General features: G+C 55.4%; 1 protein-coding gene across 1 annotated transcript; it reads right to left on the bottom strand.

The window, feature by feature from the left end:
- Positions 1 to 14: 14 nt before the first annotated feature.
- PRKACA (protein kinase cAMP-activated catalytic subunit alpha) lies at positions 15 to 15,636 on the bottom strand. Its single transcript, XM_040629194.1, has 10 exons — positions 15,545 to 15,636; positions 8,071 to 8,132; positions 7,482 to 7,610; positions 5,135 to 5,233; positions 4,027 to 4,109; positions 3,097 to 3,223; positions 2,898 to 2,993; positions 2,675 to 2,797; positions 594 to 758; positions 15 to 191 (listed from the first exon to the last, which is right to left on the bottom strand). Exons 1-10 carry the CDS (start codon positions 15,588 to 15,590, stop codon positions 66 to 68), a joined length of 1,056 nt encoding a protein of 351 aa, XP_040485128.1. The 5' UTR covers positions 15,591 to 15,636; the 3' UTR covers positions 15 to 65.
- Between the last annotated feature and the right edge of the window lie 889 nt (positions 15,637 to 16,525).

The following is a 16,525-nucleotide window of genomic DNA, read 5'->3' as shown; positions in this document are numbered from 1 at the left end:
AAAAAAAAAAAAAAAAAAAAAAAGAGAGAGAAAGAAAGAAAACCCATGGGGGCACAGGCACACCCCTAAAACTCAGTAAACTCCTTGCCACACTTCTCATTGATGGAGACTCGGATCTCTTCCTCCTCATAGTCGTCAAAATTACTCGTGTCCCCAGGGCCTTTGAACTTTGGTATGAAGGGAGCTTCCACCTGGAGAGGGTCAAGAACCACTCAGACCTCAGTAATCAATATAATCATTGTTACAACAATAAATGTGAATGGCCTAACATTCATAAGGTAATTTACTCTGACCTAGTCCTAAGCTTAACATTAGGATACGGGCTCACCTTAACAACCTAAGAATCTCATTATAGCCAGCTCACCAGAGGGATGTCTCATGCCCAAGGTCACAGAGTGGCCAAATGACCCCACAATCCCACTTCAAGACCTCCACTGCTCTAAGGTCCCTCAGCCAGACTATGTAGCCTAATTTTCAGATGCCACTGCCCTTTCCATCTCTCCAGCGGTAGCCCTCCTTGGCTCTTGACCTCCTCTCAAAACCCTCAGTGCACTGTTGGGAGGCGGGGCGGCATGGGGAAAGAGGCAGCCCACCTTCCTCTGGTAGATGGCGATCCAGTCAGTTGTGGCAAACCACTTGTGGTTCTTGATATCATTGACTCCGTTCTTGAGGTTCCCGAAGCGTTTGGTGAGGTCCACCTGCAGCAGGTTCCGCAGCAGATCCTTCAGGTCGGAGCTGAAGTGGGATGGGAACCGCACCTGGAGAGGGGATTAACACAGACAGGGTGGGAGACTTGTCTGGAGTCTGGGGATCCCAGAATGCTGCCTTTGCTGCCTAATAGTTCTATCAGGTGGAGAGTCACCAACTTGAGTGTGCTTTAGAATCCCACTAAAAAAGCCTGGGGTGGGGGGGCGCCTGGGTGGCTCAGTCGGCTAAACACCTGCCTTCAGTTCAGGTCACGATCCCGGGGTCCTGGGATGGAGCCCCACGTCAGGCTCTTTGTCCTCAGTGGAGAGCCTGCTTCTCCCTCTCCTTCTGCCTGCCGCCCCCCCCCCCCCACATGTGCTCTCTATCTCGATGTGTCAAATAAATAAATGAAATCTTAAAAAAAAAAAAAAAAAGCTTGTTGGGCCCACTGGAGTTTCTGATTCATGAGGTCTGAGAACCTGTATGTCTAGCCTGTTCCTTAGCCATACTGATGCTACTGGACAGGGGGCCACTCAGAACTGCCGCTCTAAGGTAAATGCTCTGATGTTTCCCGTTTTAGAGAAGAGGAAACAGGCTCGGAAGGGTTAAACAGCTTGCCTAAGGTCACACAGAGGAGCAGGACAGGGGGCTTTCATCCTGGGTCTGTTGGACTCCAGCACTTGCATTCTTAGCTACTGCTTCCTAAGGGAGCTCTGCCGGGGTCTGGGGACTTCTGAAATATTCATGGTTATGAGAGAAATGATTGTTTTTGTTTCCCCCTCTCTCTCCATAGCTAAAACTCTTCCACTCTTTAAGGCTCACTTCAACTCTTCCAGAAACTTCCCCACAGCCTTGTTTGCAAGTAGTCACTAGATTTACAGCCACAAGAACTAAGTTCCAGCACTGCTCTACATCTTACACGCTATATGACCTTGGCCATGGCCCTTAACCTCTCTGGGCCTGTGCCTGCCTCTCTGACACGGGGCAGATATCCCAGAGCTGCATGAGGGAAAGAATACTGCTGAGGATGCGTGGGAACTGTAAAATGCTACAAAGAAGGGAGTTACGCTCATCTTCTCTTCTTTCTCCTCAGACCCATCTATGGTCTCCCCCCCTCAACTCTGGGCCATTTTCCCTGCAATTTCTTTTCTGCCTGGTGGCAGACACCTCGTCTTTCCCTTTTTAGTGACTCCACGTCACAGATGATTTCTCTCTCAGAGAGGCAAGTGTCTGGTTCCCCAGTTCTCATACGGGTAAGATGAGGCTAAAAGAGGCAAAGGCACTTGCCTGAAGTTTCAAAGTCAATGGGTGGCTGAGCTGGAACCTGGAGCCGGGTTGGAGGCCCCAGGCTGAGCTGGGAACTGCTTCCACTAATTCCCCGGCCAGGAGGAAGGATGGCTGGGTCTTCCCAGCAAGGTAGTGAGCTGAGGGTAGAGGTGGGGGTTCCCACCCTGTCCGGAGCCCTTGGGGCCTATGATGATGCTCTCCAAGCCTGAGCTTCATCACTCCTTCCAGGTGCTGGGGTGCATCGTGCGGCAGTGAGCACGTCTGCACTCTGTGACAGCTCTGCCACCCCAACCTGCACCCCGAGAGTTAGCAAGTCTGCATTTGGGAGAGGAGGCATGGGCCGCAACCCCTAAGTGACCCTGCAGGGTCTGGAGCGGCACCCCCAACTGCACACAGTTGCTTTTGTGCTGTGAAACTTAGGAAAACTCATGCTCAGTGGGATAACTGGAGGCAAGGGAAGGTGTTCGGGTGAGGCCTGGGGTTCTGGAAACCCTGGAAATATCAGCAGTGTGGGTCCAGGATTAGACAGGGAGGTTGTGTGAGGTGCTGGCCTGTTCATGTGACTGGTGTGCCCAGCTTCACTGCTTGGCCTAACTTACTGAACTTCTAGGTTGTTCTGACACTATGCAGGGCTCCACGGTGAGCAGAACTGGTGGGGAAGGGTCTGTCTGGGGGCTTAGCCCCCATAGCCAGGCCTCACCTTCCCAGAGACAATCTTCTCATAGATCTGGATGGGCTGGTCAGCGAAGAAGGGCGGGTAGCCAGCAGCCATCTCGTAGATGAGAACTCCCAGGGCCCACCAGTCCACAGCCTTGTTGTAGCCCTAGAGTTGGGGGGGGGGTACGGTGTGAGGAGAGGAGGGCGAGGAGGGGGTGCAGGTGGAGTGGGCCTCAGGGCAGTGGGATGGGTGGGGGGGTGCCTACTTTGCTCAGAATGATCTCCGGGGCCAGGTACTCAGGGGTCCCGCATAAGGTCCAGGTGCGGCCTTTTACACGCTTGGCAAAACCGAAGTCTGTCACCTGCGGGCCCAAGAACGGGCTGTTGGCCAGGAAGGAGGGATGGAGGGGGAGGATCCAGCCCACGGCCGCCTGGGCCTGCCCCTTGCCCTCCCTTGGTGGGCACCTGAATGTAGCCCTGCTGGTCAATGAGGAGGTTCTCCGGCTTCAGGTCCCGGTAGATGAGGTCAAGTGAGTGCAGGTACTCGAAGGTCAGGACGATCTGGGCCGCATAGAAGCGGGCATGTGGCTCACTAGTGGGGGCAATTGGGGAGGGGACAGTGAGTGCGGGTGGTTATGCCCGGCATGACTTGCCCACGCCCAAATGGCCTAGCAGCTGGGCCTACAGAGCCACCCCAAATACATAAGCAGGGCAGACTCCTTCATACGTGGCCCTACATGGGAAAGAGCCCGCATGTCCAACAACAGAGGAATACAGTCAGACTGCGGTAGCTTCATACAGCGGAATCGTACCCAACACCACCGCCAGGACAAACGATGAATATACTCAGCAACGTGGCTAGATGTCAAGATGATTATATGAAGCAAGAGAAGAAAGGAACATAAGAATATAAACGGTACGATTCCATTTATATCCAGTCCAAACCCAAACCAGACACATTTACGGTGTTTGAAACCAGAAAGGACAACTGCTTTCTTTAGGGTGGCCATTTGCCAAGAAAGGGGTTCGAGGGAATTTTCTGGGGTGATGGAAATGTTATCTATGGTCTTCTGGGTGGTGGTTTCACAAGTGTATGCAACTTCAAAACTCCCAGAGCAGAACATTGCTGTGCGTTCTGTCGTATGTAAAGTGCATATCTTTATAACTAAGGAAAATGACAGCATGAATTTAAAACTGCCAACTTAAACAGTGAGACCTAAATCACTGTGTTTCTTCTCTTTTGTGGGGGCTGAGAAATCACAGATTCCTCAGCTCAGGGGCGACAAGAACCCAGACGGCCCTGGAGAGCCCACTTTGCGCCCCCAGGTGGCTTGGTCATGTGACGACACCTGTGGGCATGCCCAGGCCCATTGTGGCAGGGGCTGGCCGGCTCACCTGAACCTTCCGATCCGCCGCAGGTGCGAGAACATCTCCCCGCCGGGCACGTACTCCATGATCATGTATAAATTCGAGTTGTCCTAGGGGAAAGAGCGGCTGATCAGGGCCCCGTTTGAAGGTCCAGTGCCCTTACACGGGGGGTGTCCCAAAAGAAAGTGACAACAACAATCTCGGCTCCCATAGAAAGCCTGGCCAGAGCGCCAGGTGCCGTACTCCCCGAGCCTCCCATCTCACTTCCTTCCCCCCAGGTAGAAGGGGCAGCTGGTTTCCTGCTTGCAGGGGGGAAAAGTGAGGGCCGGCAGGTGCGGTGTAAGGGGCCCAGCCATCATGCCTGGGCTGGGGAGAGGACTCCATGGGGCCTCGTGTTTGAGACTGTCCTGACCAAAGCTCGAGGTCACAGTTTTGTCACCTGTAAAATGGGCCCAGGATGGGCTACAGAATTCATGGGGCCCCAGAATAAAAATGTGAAGCCCTTTGTAAAAAAAATTATTACAGCTTTGAAGATGACAGCAGAACTTTAAACCACGCATGGGGCCCTTGTGACTGTCTGGGTCTCCGGCCTTGAATGCCTCTTCCCAGATCTGTGGTCACGGCTTAGGAAAACACCCAAAATAGCTCATGGAGGGCGCTCACATTGTGCTCGGAACTGTCATGGCTACCCCATCAGGAGGGGGCTGTTGTGATTCCCATTTTATAGACAAGGAAACTGAGACTCAGGGCAGTGAAGTCCTGAACCAGTCACACAGCCTGGAGGAGCACAGAGCTGGGATTTGAATCCAGGCTGCGTGGCGCAGTTTGGGCCTATAGTCGTGCGTCACGTGCTTGCTGTAAAATGGAGAGGTGGTTTGGAGGGATGTCCGGTTGTGTGATCTGCCCCAGGTTCTCAAGCTAGAAGCTGGTGGGCCTAGGAGTTGAACATGGGTCTACCAGAGTCTCAGGCTGACTCCTCCCCTCAGCATCCCTCCTCTGGGGCTCTCCTTTTTCCCCTTAGTGGGCCTGCCTCCTTGGGCAGCCACTGCTTGTCCTCGGCCCCCACCGTAGCTCTGGGAGCCCCGAGGCTGAACCACCTAGCAGTGGCCCTGGCCCCCAGGCGCTGGGACCCCACCTTGAAGGAGAACTCGAGTTTGACGAGGAACGGAAAGTTGACCGCTTGCAGGATGCGCTTTTCGTTCAGGGTATGCTCGATCTGTTTCAGCTTCACCACCTGTGGGGGGGGGGTGGGTGCAGAGAGGAGGGTGTGTGAGAGGGTCCTCCTCTTCCCCGATGCCCAGAAGCAGGGGTGCCTGCGTTGGGCTGGTTTCTTTGAGTGCCTGCATCTTGTAGAGCCTTGGGCTGGATGCGGAGGACACGCTGAGAAGGCAGAGGCTGCCTGTCCCTGCACTGCATGCAGTTCAGGGCAAGGACCTGAGTCATCAAGCCTCATGGCCCAGAGGGGTCAGAGCCATGGTGGGGGAAGCTCGGGGTCTGCAGATGCCCAGATAAAGGGCCTGGTAAAGTCAGGCAGACGGGGGAGTCAGAGAAGGCTTCCTGGAGGAAGGGGAAGCTAAGCTGAAACCAAAAAGACAAGCGAGAGTGGTGCCTAAGAGATGGGGTGTTTAGAAATACCTTCCCTGCATCCAGAGCCCCACAGCCACTCAAACCCCAGGCTGATTCCTCCCTAGCTGTCCCCAGCAGGTGCCTCACACGTAGTGACAAGAACCCTGAGGGGTATGTGCTGTGAGCATGGCATTTTGGAAGACCAGATGCAGAGAAGGGAAGTGACTTGCCCAAGGTCACCGGTAGGGAGTCAGAATCAGGCCCACATGTCACGCGCAGGCAGGCTGGCCCCATGGTCAGCTCTGATCTGCTGTGCTCAGGCTTTTCCTGCTTTGCTCACAGCTGTATGCTATGGTCTACACCTGCACTGGCCAGTAAGTCCACACTGGCCATGTATAGTTGCTGAACACTTGAGATGTGGCTAGCTGCCTGGGGAACAGAGTTTAAAATTTTAAGTTTCTAAAATGAAAATTTAAAAACAGACACTCGAGGCAGTTACTGGGTGATTTTAAAGCCTGACTGGAACAACACAGGCTATGTCAATCTGCTTTTCCAGCCTCTCTGTTTTTTCTTGTTTTTCTAGTGAAAATTGAACATCTGAACAGAGATGTAAGTGTAAAATACACACTGGATTCTGAAGACTTAATACAAAAAAAAAAAAAGAATTAATGGTACTCTTATACTGGTTATGTATGTTGAAATTATAATATTGTAGATATACTGGCTTAATTAAAGCACACTGCTGAAATTAATTCTACCTATTTCTTTTTATTTTTTAAAGGGGGGATTCTAGAAAATTTAAAACCATATATGGCTTGTATTACATTTTTTTCTTTGTTTTTTTTTTTTTTTTTTGTTTTTTTTTTTTNATTTGACAGAGAGAGAGGCAGTGAGAGAGGGAACACAAGCATAGGGAGTGGGAGAGGGAGAAGCAGGCTTCCCGCTGAGCAGGGAGCCTGATGCGGGGCTCGATCCCAGAACACTGGGATCATGACCTGAGCCAAAGGCAGACGCTTAACGACTGAGCCACCCAGGCGCCCCTTGTATTACATTTCTATGGAACAGTGCTACCCGACAGCAGTGCCTGGCATAAAGTAGGGCCTCAAAAATATTTATTGAAATAAGGTCTGTGTGGGGTGCCTGGGTGGCTCAGTCAGTTGAGCATCTGCCTTCGGCTTGGGTTATGATCCCGGGGTCCTGGGATTGAGCCCCGTGTTGGGCTCCCTGCTCAGTGGGGAGTCTGCTTCTCCCTCTCCCTCTGACCCTCCTCCCCATTTGTGTCCTCTCTGTCTCAGATAAATAAATAAAATCTCAAAAAAAAAAAAAAAAAAAAAGGAAAAGAAAAAGAAATAAGGTCTGTATGGGGCACCTGGGTGGCTCAGTTGGTTAAGTGTCTGCCTTTGGCTCCGGTCATGATTCCAGGGTCCTGGAATCGAGCCCTGCATTGAGCCCAGCATCAAGCTCCCTGCTTAGCGAGGAGTCTGCTTCTCCCTCTCCCTCTGCCCCCCCATCCCCCCATCCCTGTTGTGCTCTCTCTTGCTATCTCTCTCTCTAATAAACAAATGAAAGAAAGAAAAAGAAAGAAAGAAAGAAAGAAAGAAAGAAAGAAAGAAAGAAAGAAAGTAAGTAAGTAAGTTAGGTCTGTGTGAATACAATATTTTCTCCAGGAAGACTTCTGGCTTCCCTGATACAGGCTAGGTGTCTGAACCGTGGCCTGGATTCCCATCAGTGGCTGGTCTGGAGGAGAAGTTTCATGAAGGCAGCACGGGCACTTCTGGCCCTCGGGTCTGGCACATTATGAAGGCTCAGGAAACGGTTGGTGAATGACAGACAGGAAGACCACGCAGGCAGTGGGAACAGTCTGAACGAAGGCCTGGGGGCGGGTGTTGGTGGCCTCCTGGCCAGACCCTGCTTACCTTCTGTTTGTCGAGGATCTTCATGGCAAAGTGGTTCCCGGTCTCCTTGTGCTTCACCAGCATCACCCGCCCAAAGGAGCCCGTGCCGAGGGTCTTGATTCGTTCAAACTGATCCAAATGGGCTGTATTCTGTGGGCAGAGGGGTTGGGAGGGTCAGGGACCCTGTCCAAGTGGGGGCAAGGCCAAGGTCCAGGGCATCCCCTCTGCCACCAGCAGAGGGGGCCCTGGGGAGTGGGTGGAGTGATAGGGGTAGGGACAGGGGGCGGAAAAATAAGATGGCGAAGGACACATTCCTTAAGGAGGGTGGCAGGGGCCAGATCTGGTCCTGGCCTGGCGCCCAGGAACTGCTGGCAGCTGCGTGGGGGGCAGGGGCCATCAGGTGGAAGGGGGTGGTGGGATGGGGGTGTGTGGCAATGGGTGATTGGGTGTCTCTGCCCAGGAGCCCCCCTTGGCAACTAGGGAGCAAATGGGGTCAGGTCTGGAGCCCTCCACAGGGCCCTAAAAATCTTCACCATGTTACAGGGACAGAGCTGAAGGGTGGGGGGCCATCAGCTCACCCCTCTCAGTGGTCTGCATCCAGGGGGCTTACCTGAGCAGGATTTTCCCATTTTTTAAGAAAATCTTCTTTGGCTTTGGCTAAGAACTCTTTCACTGAAAGGAAAAGAGAGAGCGTTAGTTAGAGACCCCATCTTATCGGGGTGGGCCTAGGCTATTCCAGGGGAGATGCCCACTTGTGCAAAGTGGGGTGCAGCTGTGTCAACCCAGAGACTGACCTTTGCCCAGTAGCTTCAGGTGCCCTGGCTGAGCTGGAGGGCAGCTTCGGGGGGCCCTGATCTGGGCTGGGGCCTGGGCCCCCTTTACTCAGAAAAGTGGGATGCAAGGTGACCGTCCCAAATGGGGTGCAAGGTGACTCGGGGGTTGCTCTTAGGGGTACAGAGAGTGACGCCCCGGCCAGCCCACCCCCACTCGCCCCAGTTCTGACCGACATTCCATGGCCAGGGCCGACGCCAGCCAAGATATTTATAGCCTGGGGATTTGGCTGCTCCTCCAGCCCCTTCTCTGGGGAGGCCGGGCCCTGGGTGGAGGCCTCTGGGGCTCGGGTAGCAGGCGCCCTTGGGGGGCTCAGCTGTTGCCTTGGCCCCCAGCTGGCCCCATTCCTGCCTTTGCCAGTCCAGGGGTCCTTCCTCCAGAGCTGGTTCAAGGGCAGCCTTACCTGATGCCCACACCCCATGGGCCCTTCAGCACCCCAAGGTGAACATCACCATCCAGCTAATGGTGAAGACCTCCTGGTGGGAAGACCTCCTGCTCACTTGGTTCTCCTACCAACTTCCCTTTTATCCATTCTTCCCATTTAACGCCCTAGGAAACTGAGGCTTGAAAACAGGCATTCTTGCCAAAGCCGAGAACGAGACCAACAAAGCAGTTAAGGGCCAGAACTCTGGGACAAGATCAACTTCAGATCCCAAGCGAGCAACCTTAGGCAATGGACCTGACCTCAATTTTCCTCATCTGTAAAATGGGGATAATACTAGTAATAACTAGTAACGACTGGTAGGGTGGTTGTGAGGACTGAATGAATTAATCTTGGCAAAACGGGTTGGACAGTAGCTGGTATGGGGTTAATGCCATATAAATGGCAATTATTGTTTTGCTTTTAAGTATTTCTAAAAATTGAGGTATGAAACACGGGGCAGGATGTGCACTGACCTCTCAAACTTTAAATGTACAGCCTGGTGGATTCTTACAGTACAGACCTGTCCTTGTAATCGCCCCCTGCGGCCAGGCACGTGGCTGTTCAGGGACCCTTCCTGTGTGCCAGTCCTGTGCTGAATGCTTTCTGTGCTTAATTCCTACCCTGATGGGTCAGACCTGCTGTTCCTCTCCTTGTACAGATGGGAAGACTGATGAGGTCTGAGGAGGCCTGCCGGACCTCACTGCCCACAAGATTAACTGCTTCGCTTCCGCCTGGTAGCAGTGCACCAGGGTGGCCTACAGACGGAGCTGTCTTCTACCCCTTGATGTCCTTACGACACCTGCCACCCCGAGGGGTCCCGCATGCTTGCACTTTGGCCTTGTCTGTCATCTGCCTGGACTCCCCAGACACAGTGCCGGAAATCCCGCACAGCCTCATGGGTGGCCACCACTCCCAGCATCCCCAAGACACCCCTCAGTGTTTGGAGGGAAAAGCCTTCCATGGGGCTGCAGGAGTGGCAGACGGAGGAGAGACTGTTGGCCAGGAAAGCCCTAAAGTGAGTGACTGGGCAGATGGGGCAGTCAAGGAATGGCCACGAGTCCTAGGCTGGTACCTGGCTGGGCCATCAACCGCTTGAGACCTCTCTGAGCCTGGGCGCTGCACCAAATCCAGTGCTTTCACTAGCAGAATCTTTTTTGACACACAACACCTTCCTTGAAAACCTCCAAACATACACATTGAATTCTGGATGAAGGTGGCAGGGGAGAGGGTACCCTCTTGGTACTTCAGCTTTGCCCACCCAAGAAGGCAAAGGAAGGGGTGTGGGAAGAATCCAGGAGAATGCCTAGTCCTGCTTCTCTGTTTACTCTCAGCCATCCCTGAGAACTACCATATTCTGCTTTTTCCTGACTCAGTGGGCCTGCCTTTGGCTGTCTGGTGGTACCACTGCGAGGCTCCATGGGTGCCGTGGTCCTACTACAGCTCTTCTCTAGACTCTCAAAGTACTGAAGGGTCCAGACTGTGTCCCCTCTGGTGCCACTGGCTTGCCAGATTTGGACATGGTGGGGACGGGGCGGAGGGACAGGGACAGAAGGAGTAGGCAGCTAAAGAGGGATAATGATGGGGGGGATCCCCAGCCAGGAGCCCCCATACTCACCTCTGCTTCCTACCTCTTTCAGCAGAGGGTGCAGTGGGGGGTGGAAAGGGATAGGGTGATCTGGGACTCATCGACCCCTGCCAGGGAGGCTCAGGGTGCTGGCTGTGGCTTAGGCGCCCGGAAGGTGTGGTGCAGGTAGCCCAGGAAACGGACGGTCAGGTGGGCCCAAAGGAGCAGCTGCAGCCACAGCTGGAAGGTGGTCTCCGAGTCACTACCCTGGCCACCGCCTGACCCCACATCCATCCCAGGCTGCCCTGGGCTCTCCCTGGAATCTTCCTTTGCAGGGAAACGAGGAATACGCAAAGCCTCTGAGCTGGCTTCCTCTGGAGGGCCTCAGGGGACCAGGGAGGAGGAGCTGGTTGCCAGGGAAGCATTTAAAGGTACCTGCTCCCAGCTGGCCAAGGTTTGCGAAGGCCCTCCTTGGCAGAAGGCAGTGGGAAGATTCTCCTGAGGGTGTCCCTTCTGGCTGGCCTGGCTGCCCCAGGGGTGGAGTGCTAAAGCTAACTTCCTGTCCCAGGGACTTCACTGCTCCCAAGATGCCAGGTCCTGCCTTCCTCAGTGGGTGTTGGACGACCCAGAGGATGGCACCGGATGTGCCCAGGGCAGTGCCCACTGAGCAGAGGGGAAGGAGTTAAGGTTCAGACCCAGGCAGCAGCAAGGGGCTCCCTGGGGGCCAAAGAGGCCCCAGAGCCCCGTTAATTAGCTGAAAGAACTGATGGAGAGAAAGGCGCGGTGGGGGGGCAGGCGCAAGAGCCACCCTATCTCCTCCCCTAATTCCTCTTTGAACCTGGAGCCCCCAAATCCTGTTACCCCAAGAGAACAATGGGTACATCTGGATTTGTCTTGCTCCTGTGTGGGGGCAGAGTGGGGACTGACATCGCGGGATGTCCTTGGCCTCTGTCAAACCTTGCCCCGTGCTTGGCTCTGCTTTTAGCCATGAAAGTCCAACCGGAAACGAAAGGCTAAACCTAGGGGTGGGGGAGGGGGAGGCAGCCTTGACCATCTTCCTCCTTCTTCCCACATCCCAAATAAAGTGGAGGGTCAGTGGCAGCTTCTCCACAAGTGCCCAGAACCCATGGCCCCTGCTGACAACAGGAAGTGGCAGAGAAGGGAAACCCAGCCAGCTGCTGGCTTATGAAACCTGCCCCCACTACCATGTCTCCTACGGGGGATGGAGGGATGGTTGCCAGCCTCCACTCTGGTCTGGCTTCAATTTGGGCTAACAGACAGAACCCCAGACCCCCCTCAAAAAGCCAGGGTCACAGGAGGAGGCAGGAGCCCAGGCTCAGACACCCCCCAGATGACAATCTCAGCACACTCAGCCCTCTGAAACCTGTTTGTCTAGGACACAGATGGATGGGACCCCTGTTCTGGACTGGATCACTCCCCAGTCAGATGGACTGAACCATCATCCATTATGACATGGACTCTACCACTGAGCTGAACCAACAATCCCCATTCTGAGCTTAACACAACACTGGGCTGGACCACCCCACTGCCTTGGTCTGAGCTGAACCCCCTGTGCTCGCTTCGGCAGCACATATACTAAGATTGAGCTGGACCCCTGCTCTGGGTGGACCGCCCCCCTTGTCTGAACGGGGCCACCCATAACTCTGCTTTTCCCCAGGCCCCCAAGCTCAGGGTTGTTAGGGAGGGGTTTCCAGGGCCAGCCAAGGGTCTACAGACTCTTCCTCTCCACCTGTTCCCTAAACCCCACTGCAGCCCTTCCCTGGCTTGAGGGGCAGAGAGTGCCTGGGAAGTTGCTATAGCAACAGGGCTCATCCTCACCATCGTTGGGGTTGGAAGCCATCACTCAGTCTTCCTCTCAGGGCACCAGGACTACGGTGGCTGAGAAGGCTCATGAGACCTGCTGTACCAGCTTGGCTGCCCATCCCCAATACTCTATCTATAGGGGGAGGCGGGGACTTGTGGGGTGGTGTTAGGAACAGAAGCCCAACTTAGGGACCAACTGGTGCAGGGGAGGGACAGTTAGGACCCTCAATCTTCTGTAGGCTGACTGGGCTGAGGGAAAACCTGCCTTGACAGGACCCTCTTGGGCACCCATACAACTGCCAATGCACAGAAGGTGCTTGCTGCTCTCAGGCTTCTGTGGGATGTTAGAGGACCTCCATTCTTCCCATTCAGGGACCTTTTGGGGGCACTTCTCACAAAGCCTGGATCTGCTTGTCCCCAGGACCTGGAGGGGTATCTGGGGGCTCCCTCTCACTAGCCCCACCCCTTCTGTGGGCCAGCTCCCAGGGGTGCCTTTGGCCAGTGCCAGCCAAGGCCCGAGCTCCACTTGGCCGCCTGTCCCCGGGCCTCTTGGGAAGCCTTCTCTCAGTTCTCCAGCTTGTTCAGGGACCAGGGCTTGGTCTTTTTTATATGTTCTCTTAGCATCTTCCCTGGGCCCCTGCCAATGGCTTTGGCATCTTTGGGTTAAGATTTCTCCCACCCCACCCCAGGGCTTGTTCTAGATCCCTGCCCTCCTGGGAGGAAACTGACACTGTCTCCTGCTATGGAGACAGGAGCACAGGGGGCTGCAGGATGCCTAACTTGTGCCTACTATGGCTTGGGCATTTTTCCTTACCTAGGTCAGGCTGGAAGCTGGCAGATGAAATTCAGGTGCCCCCTGCAGGCTGGCCTGGCTACTGCCCCCGCCCCCACCCCCGCTGCACCCTGGTTACAAGAGGGCAAATTTTGTTTAATTTCATCCTTTTGGAATCAGAGCTTCAAAGCAAAAAGGGGTTTCCTCTCTCATCCTATTTCCTTTTCTAAGAGCCCCTGTAAGCCTCTGGAAGGACGTAGAGCTTGGGGCATTTCCGGAAGTGTGACATGGGTCCCACTGGCAGGGCATAAAATGATTTTAGGGATGTTGCACTTTTCCAGTTACATTGTATTTTAATGTGTATCAGAGAGAATACGACTAGCACAGCAATCTCCTGATTTCATTTATATTATGGCTTAGGACAGATCAAACTTTACATCTGAACAAAAGTGGGCCAAAACTTTATTATTTTAAATTAAGAAAATATAAGTGAATAGAGTAAAAATCAAGGAGGCAGCTTGAGAATGTCTGGGTCGGCAAATTCTGGGGTCTAGGAAGTTGGCTGGTAAGTAGCTCTGGATGTGAATCCTGCCTCTTTAACATCGTCTGTGTCAAACTCAGAGAGCGTGTTTGGAAAATTCGGAGAAAACTCTGTTACGAAAATCTCTCCAGCACACAGATCTATGGAGACCACTTAGCTTGGCACATCCTAGATGCCCAATAACCAGTAGCTCTGTTTCATCATGATAGTCCACTTCTGGGTGTCTGGCCTGCGCTCTGAGAGAATTAGCGGTTCCTTCCAGAGACTTTCTGATCTTTTTCTCGGGGATCCTTTTCCCCGTGCGGCTTTCTGTCCCACTCTGCATGTGTTTGATATGCCTTGAAAGTTTTCCAGGACAATGTCATCTCCCCAACTTTCAACTGAGCTCCTGCAATATATAGCTACTTGCCTCCACCTTCCACCTCCCAGCCAGCCTCACCTGCTGGGGGCCCCAGCTCCTCCCCCTCTGCCTAGTCCCCTCCAAGCTTATGCCCAGACCTTTTTTGGTCACTACCCACCTGCTCCTCTGTCATCAAGTGCTCAGCTACAGGCACTTGCCTCCCTGTCCCCCGCCCATCGGTGACATGTCAGGCCTTCCCATGGCTGCTTGGTGATTCTGAGTTCTGCCATTTGAATCCGTGTGGAATAAAGTTCCCTGGGTTTCATGCCTGCATCTTTCTGGGAGTGAGTATTCAAAGGACTCAGATGCTAGGGTCTGAGATCAGAAATTGGGAAGGGCATATTTGGACATGGCCTCCCTTTTCAGCTCTGACTATTTCTGGGTAACTGGAAGGGGGTCCTAGCTAAAGTCCAGCTATAGATCCGGAGTGATGACAATTTAAGAGCCAGGAGAACCGAGGAAGGGGCTTGAGGCCATTTCTGAAGGCATTTCCAGATACAGAATCTCTCTGGCCAGAAAAGGCCAACACCAACATAATTTGGGGGCTGAGGGGGAAAGAGGCCTCTCTCTGGCTGAGTCCTGGGAATGATCAGAATCTATTTGTCCCTTGGCAAAGCAAGTCATTAGATGTCAGTTACTACTCTCCCCAACTGTCACACCTCAAGTCCCCTTTCTCACCATCCCAGTTCAAGCTGAATGAGCCCTGCTAAACCCAGACACTTCATACCCTACTTTTCATCCTGGGTCAGGAGAGGGTGAAGAAGCCCTAGGGACTGGGTGAATGATGGAGCCTCAGTTGTGAAACGACCATTTATTTAGGGGCACTCCAAGAAACCTAGAGCTCACAGCATAGCTGGAGATGGGAAGGAGCTCTGTCGCCACCCCCCCCACCAACCAACCCGAAACCAGAAAAGAAGATGCAATGAATCCCAGCAAGACAGGCTCAAACTTGGCTTTGGAAGCACTGAAGCAGTTCTCTAGGTTCATAAACAGTCTGCTACCCCAGCCAGGGACAGACGTTTGCTTGGAGGAGGGAACACAGGCAGAGAGGCAGAGTGACAGAGTGACATGATGAGAGAGGGGCAGAGGGACCCAGAAAGATCCTGTCCCCCATGCCAAGTGACACAGAAGGGAAAAACAATGCTGGAGGTGGCTCTGGGAAATGCTTAAGGGGGGCAGCGTGGGTTTGGAGGGGGGCTGTGATAAGGTGAAAAGGGGAAGGGCAGGAGAAAGATGGCGGGGGCTGAAGGGGGGAGGGGTGTGGTCACTAAGTGGCCAAGGTCCCTGCAGGGTGGAGGAAGACCCCACAGCACTCCCAAACTGGCAGAAGCCTGGGTCGGGGTCTGGCAGTGGGTTCCATCAGTGGGAGAGGTGAGTGAGGAAGTGGGGGATTAGAATCTTGGAAGAGGGGTCAGGAAAGGAGGGGGTGGGGTGGTGACAAGGCCCCATGTGGGGCCCCAGCGGTCATACGTGCCTTGGTTGGCAGTGACAGCTGGGTGGGGGGGGGGCACAGTCTTTGCAGTGGGGGGTGGCCTTTGGCAAGGGGACCCCTACGAGGGTCTTCTGCGGGCCCTGGGCCCCAACCTTGGACAGGCAGGGAGAAGGGGCGCTGGGGGGGATGAGCAGAGAGAAATGGGGGGGCGCGTAGGGGGAGGGGCCCGGCGGTGATGGACAGGGCGGGGGCTGGCAGCGCAGGGCCGGGATCGGGGTCATGGCCCGGGCACTCACCGCTCTCCTGCTCGCTGCCCTTCTTGGCGGCTGCGGCGTTGCCCATCGCGGCGACGGCGGCCGGGGCCGGTCCCGGAGCTGCGGCGCGGCGGGTGCTGGCGGCGGCCGGCGACCCAGGAGCGCGCTGGGCGGCGGCGGCGGCCCCTCGGGTTGGCTGCGCTGGCTGCGGCGCCGCGACCCCCGCCCAGCCCCTGCTTCCCGCGTCTCTCCGCGCCCGCCCGCCCGGGAACCTCAGCCCAAGTCCGCTGCTGCTGTCCGTGACGCCCCCGCAGCCCGCCGCTCATTGGCCTAGGCCGTCCTGAGTGACGGCGCCGCGCCGCCGCCCATTGGTCCTCCGCTACCCTCCCGAGCCGCCATAGGCCCTCGACTCCGTGACGCGCGCCGCGGACGCCCGGCCACTCGCGAGCTCGCGAGGCCTCAACTGGGCGGGCCGGCGCGCCTGACTGGCCAAAGTTCCCGACAGGGCCCATGGCCCGCCTAGCGAGGCCGCCAATTGGCGGAGGCGCGCTGTCCGGCAAACCCCCCGCAGAGCATTCGGTGTCAATCCCGGGGTGAGAGGGCGGGGCGGAGATGCAGCCTACTGCCCGGGCGGGGCGGCAGAGGCTGGCGGGTGGCCGCGCCGCGCTCAGAGGCCCAGGAGGCAGTCCAGGCGGGCGCCCGCCTGGCCCCGTACGCACCGCAGTCCCCCGCCTCCGCTCAGTGCGGCAGCGGCCGCGGGCCAGCCAGGGTTGGCGCCGGGACCTCCCCCGAACCCTCCCGGCGCAGCAGCCGTCCACCTGCCAGCGGGGGAGGGGCGCGGCGGGCGCCTCGGGTCAGAGGTCGCCGGGCCTCCGTCAGTCGTCATTCATAAGGCCTGGCGCTGGATAGCAGGGTCCAGGCCGAGGAGCCTTCTAGGTCTCCTCCAGCCGCAGCCAGAGCTTCAGGAGGATGCTGGGCCCAGGGAGCAAAGGGTGATTGGGAGGGGGCTCTGTGTCCATCCCC

This window comes from Ursus maritimus, unplaced genomic scaffold (assembly GCF_017311325.1).
Source record: "Ursus maritimus isolate PB19 unplaced genomic scaffold, ASM1731132v1 scaffold_14, whole genome shotgun sequence".
Lineage (NCBI taxonomy): Eukaryota > Metazoa > Chordata > Mammalia > Carnivora > Ursidae > Ursus > Ursus maritimus.
This window is presented reverse-complemented; position numbering and strand designations above follow the sequence as displayed.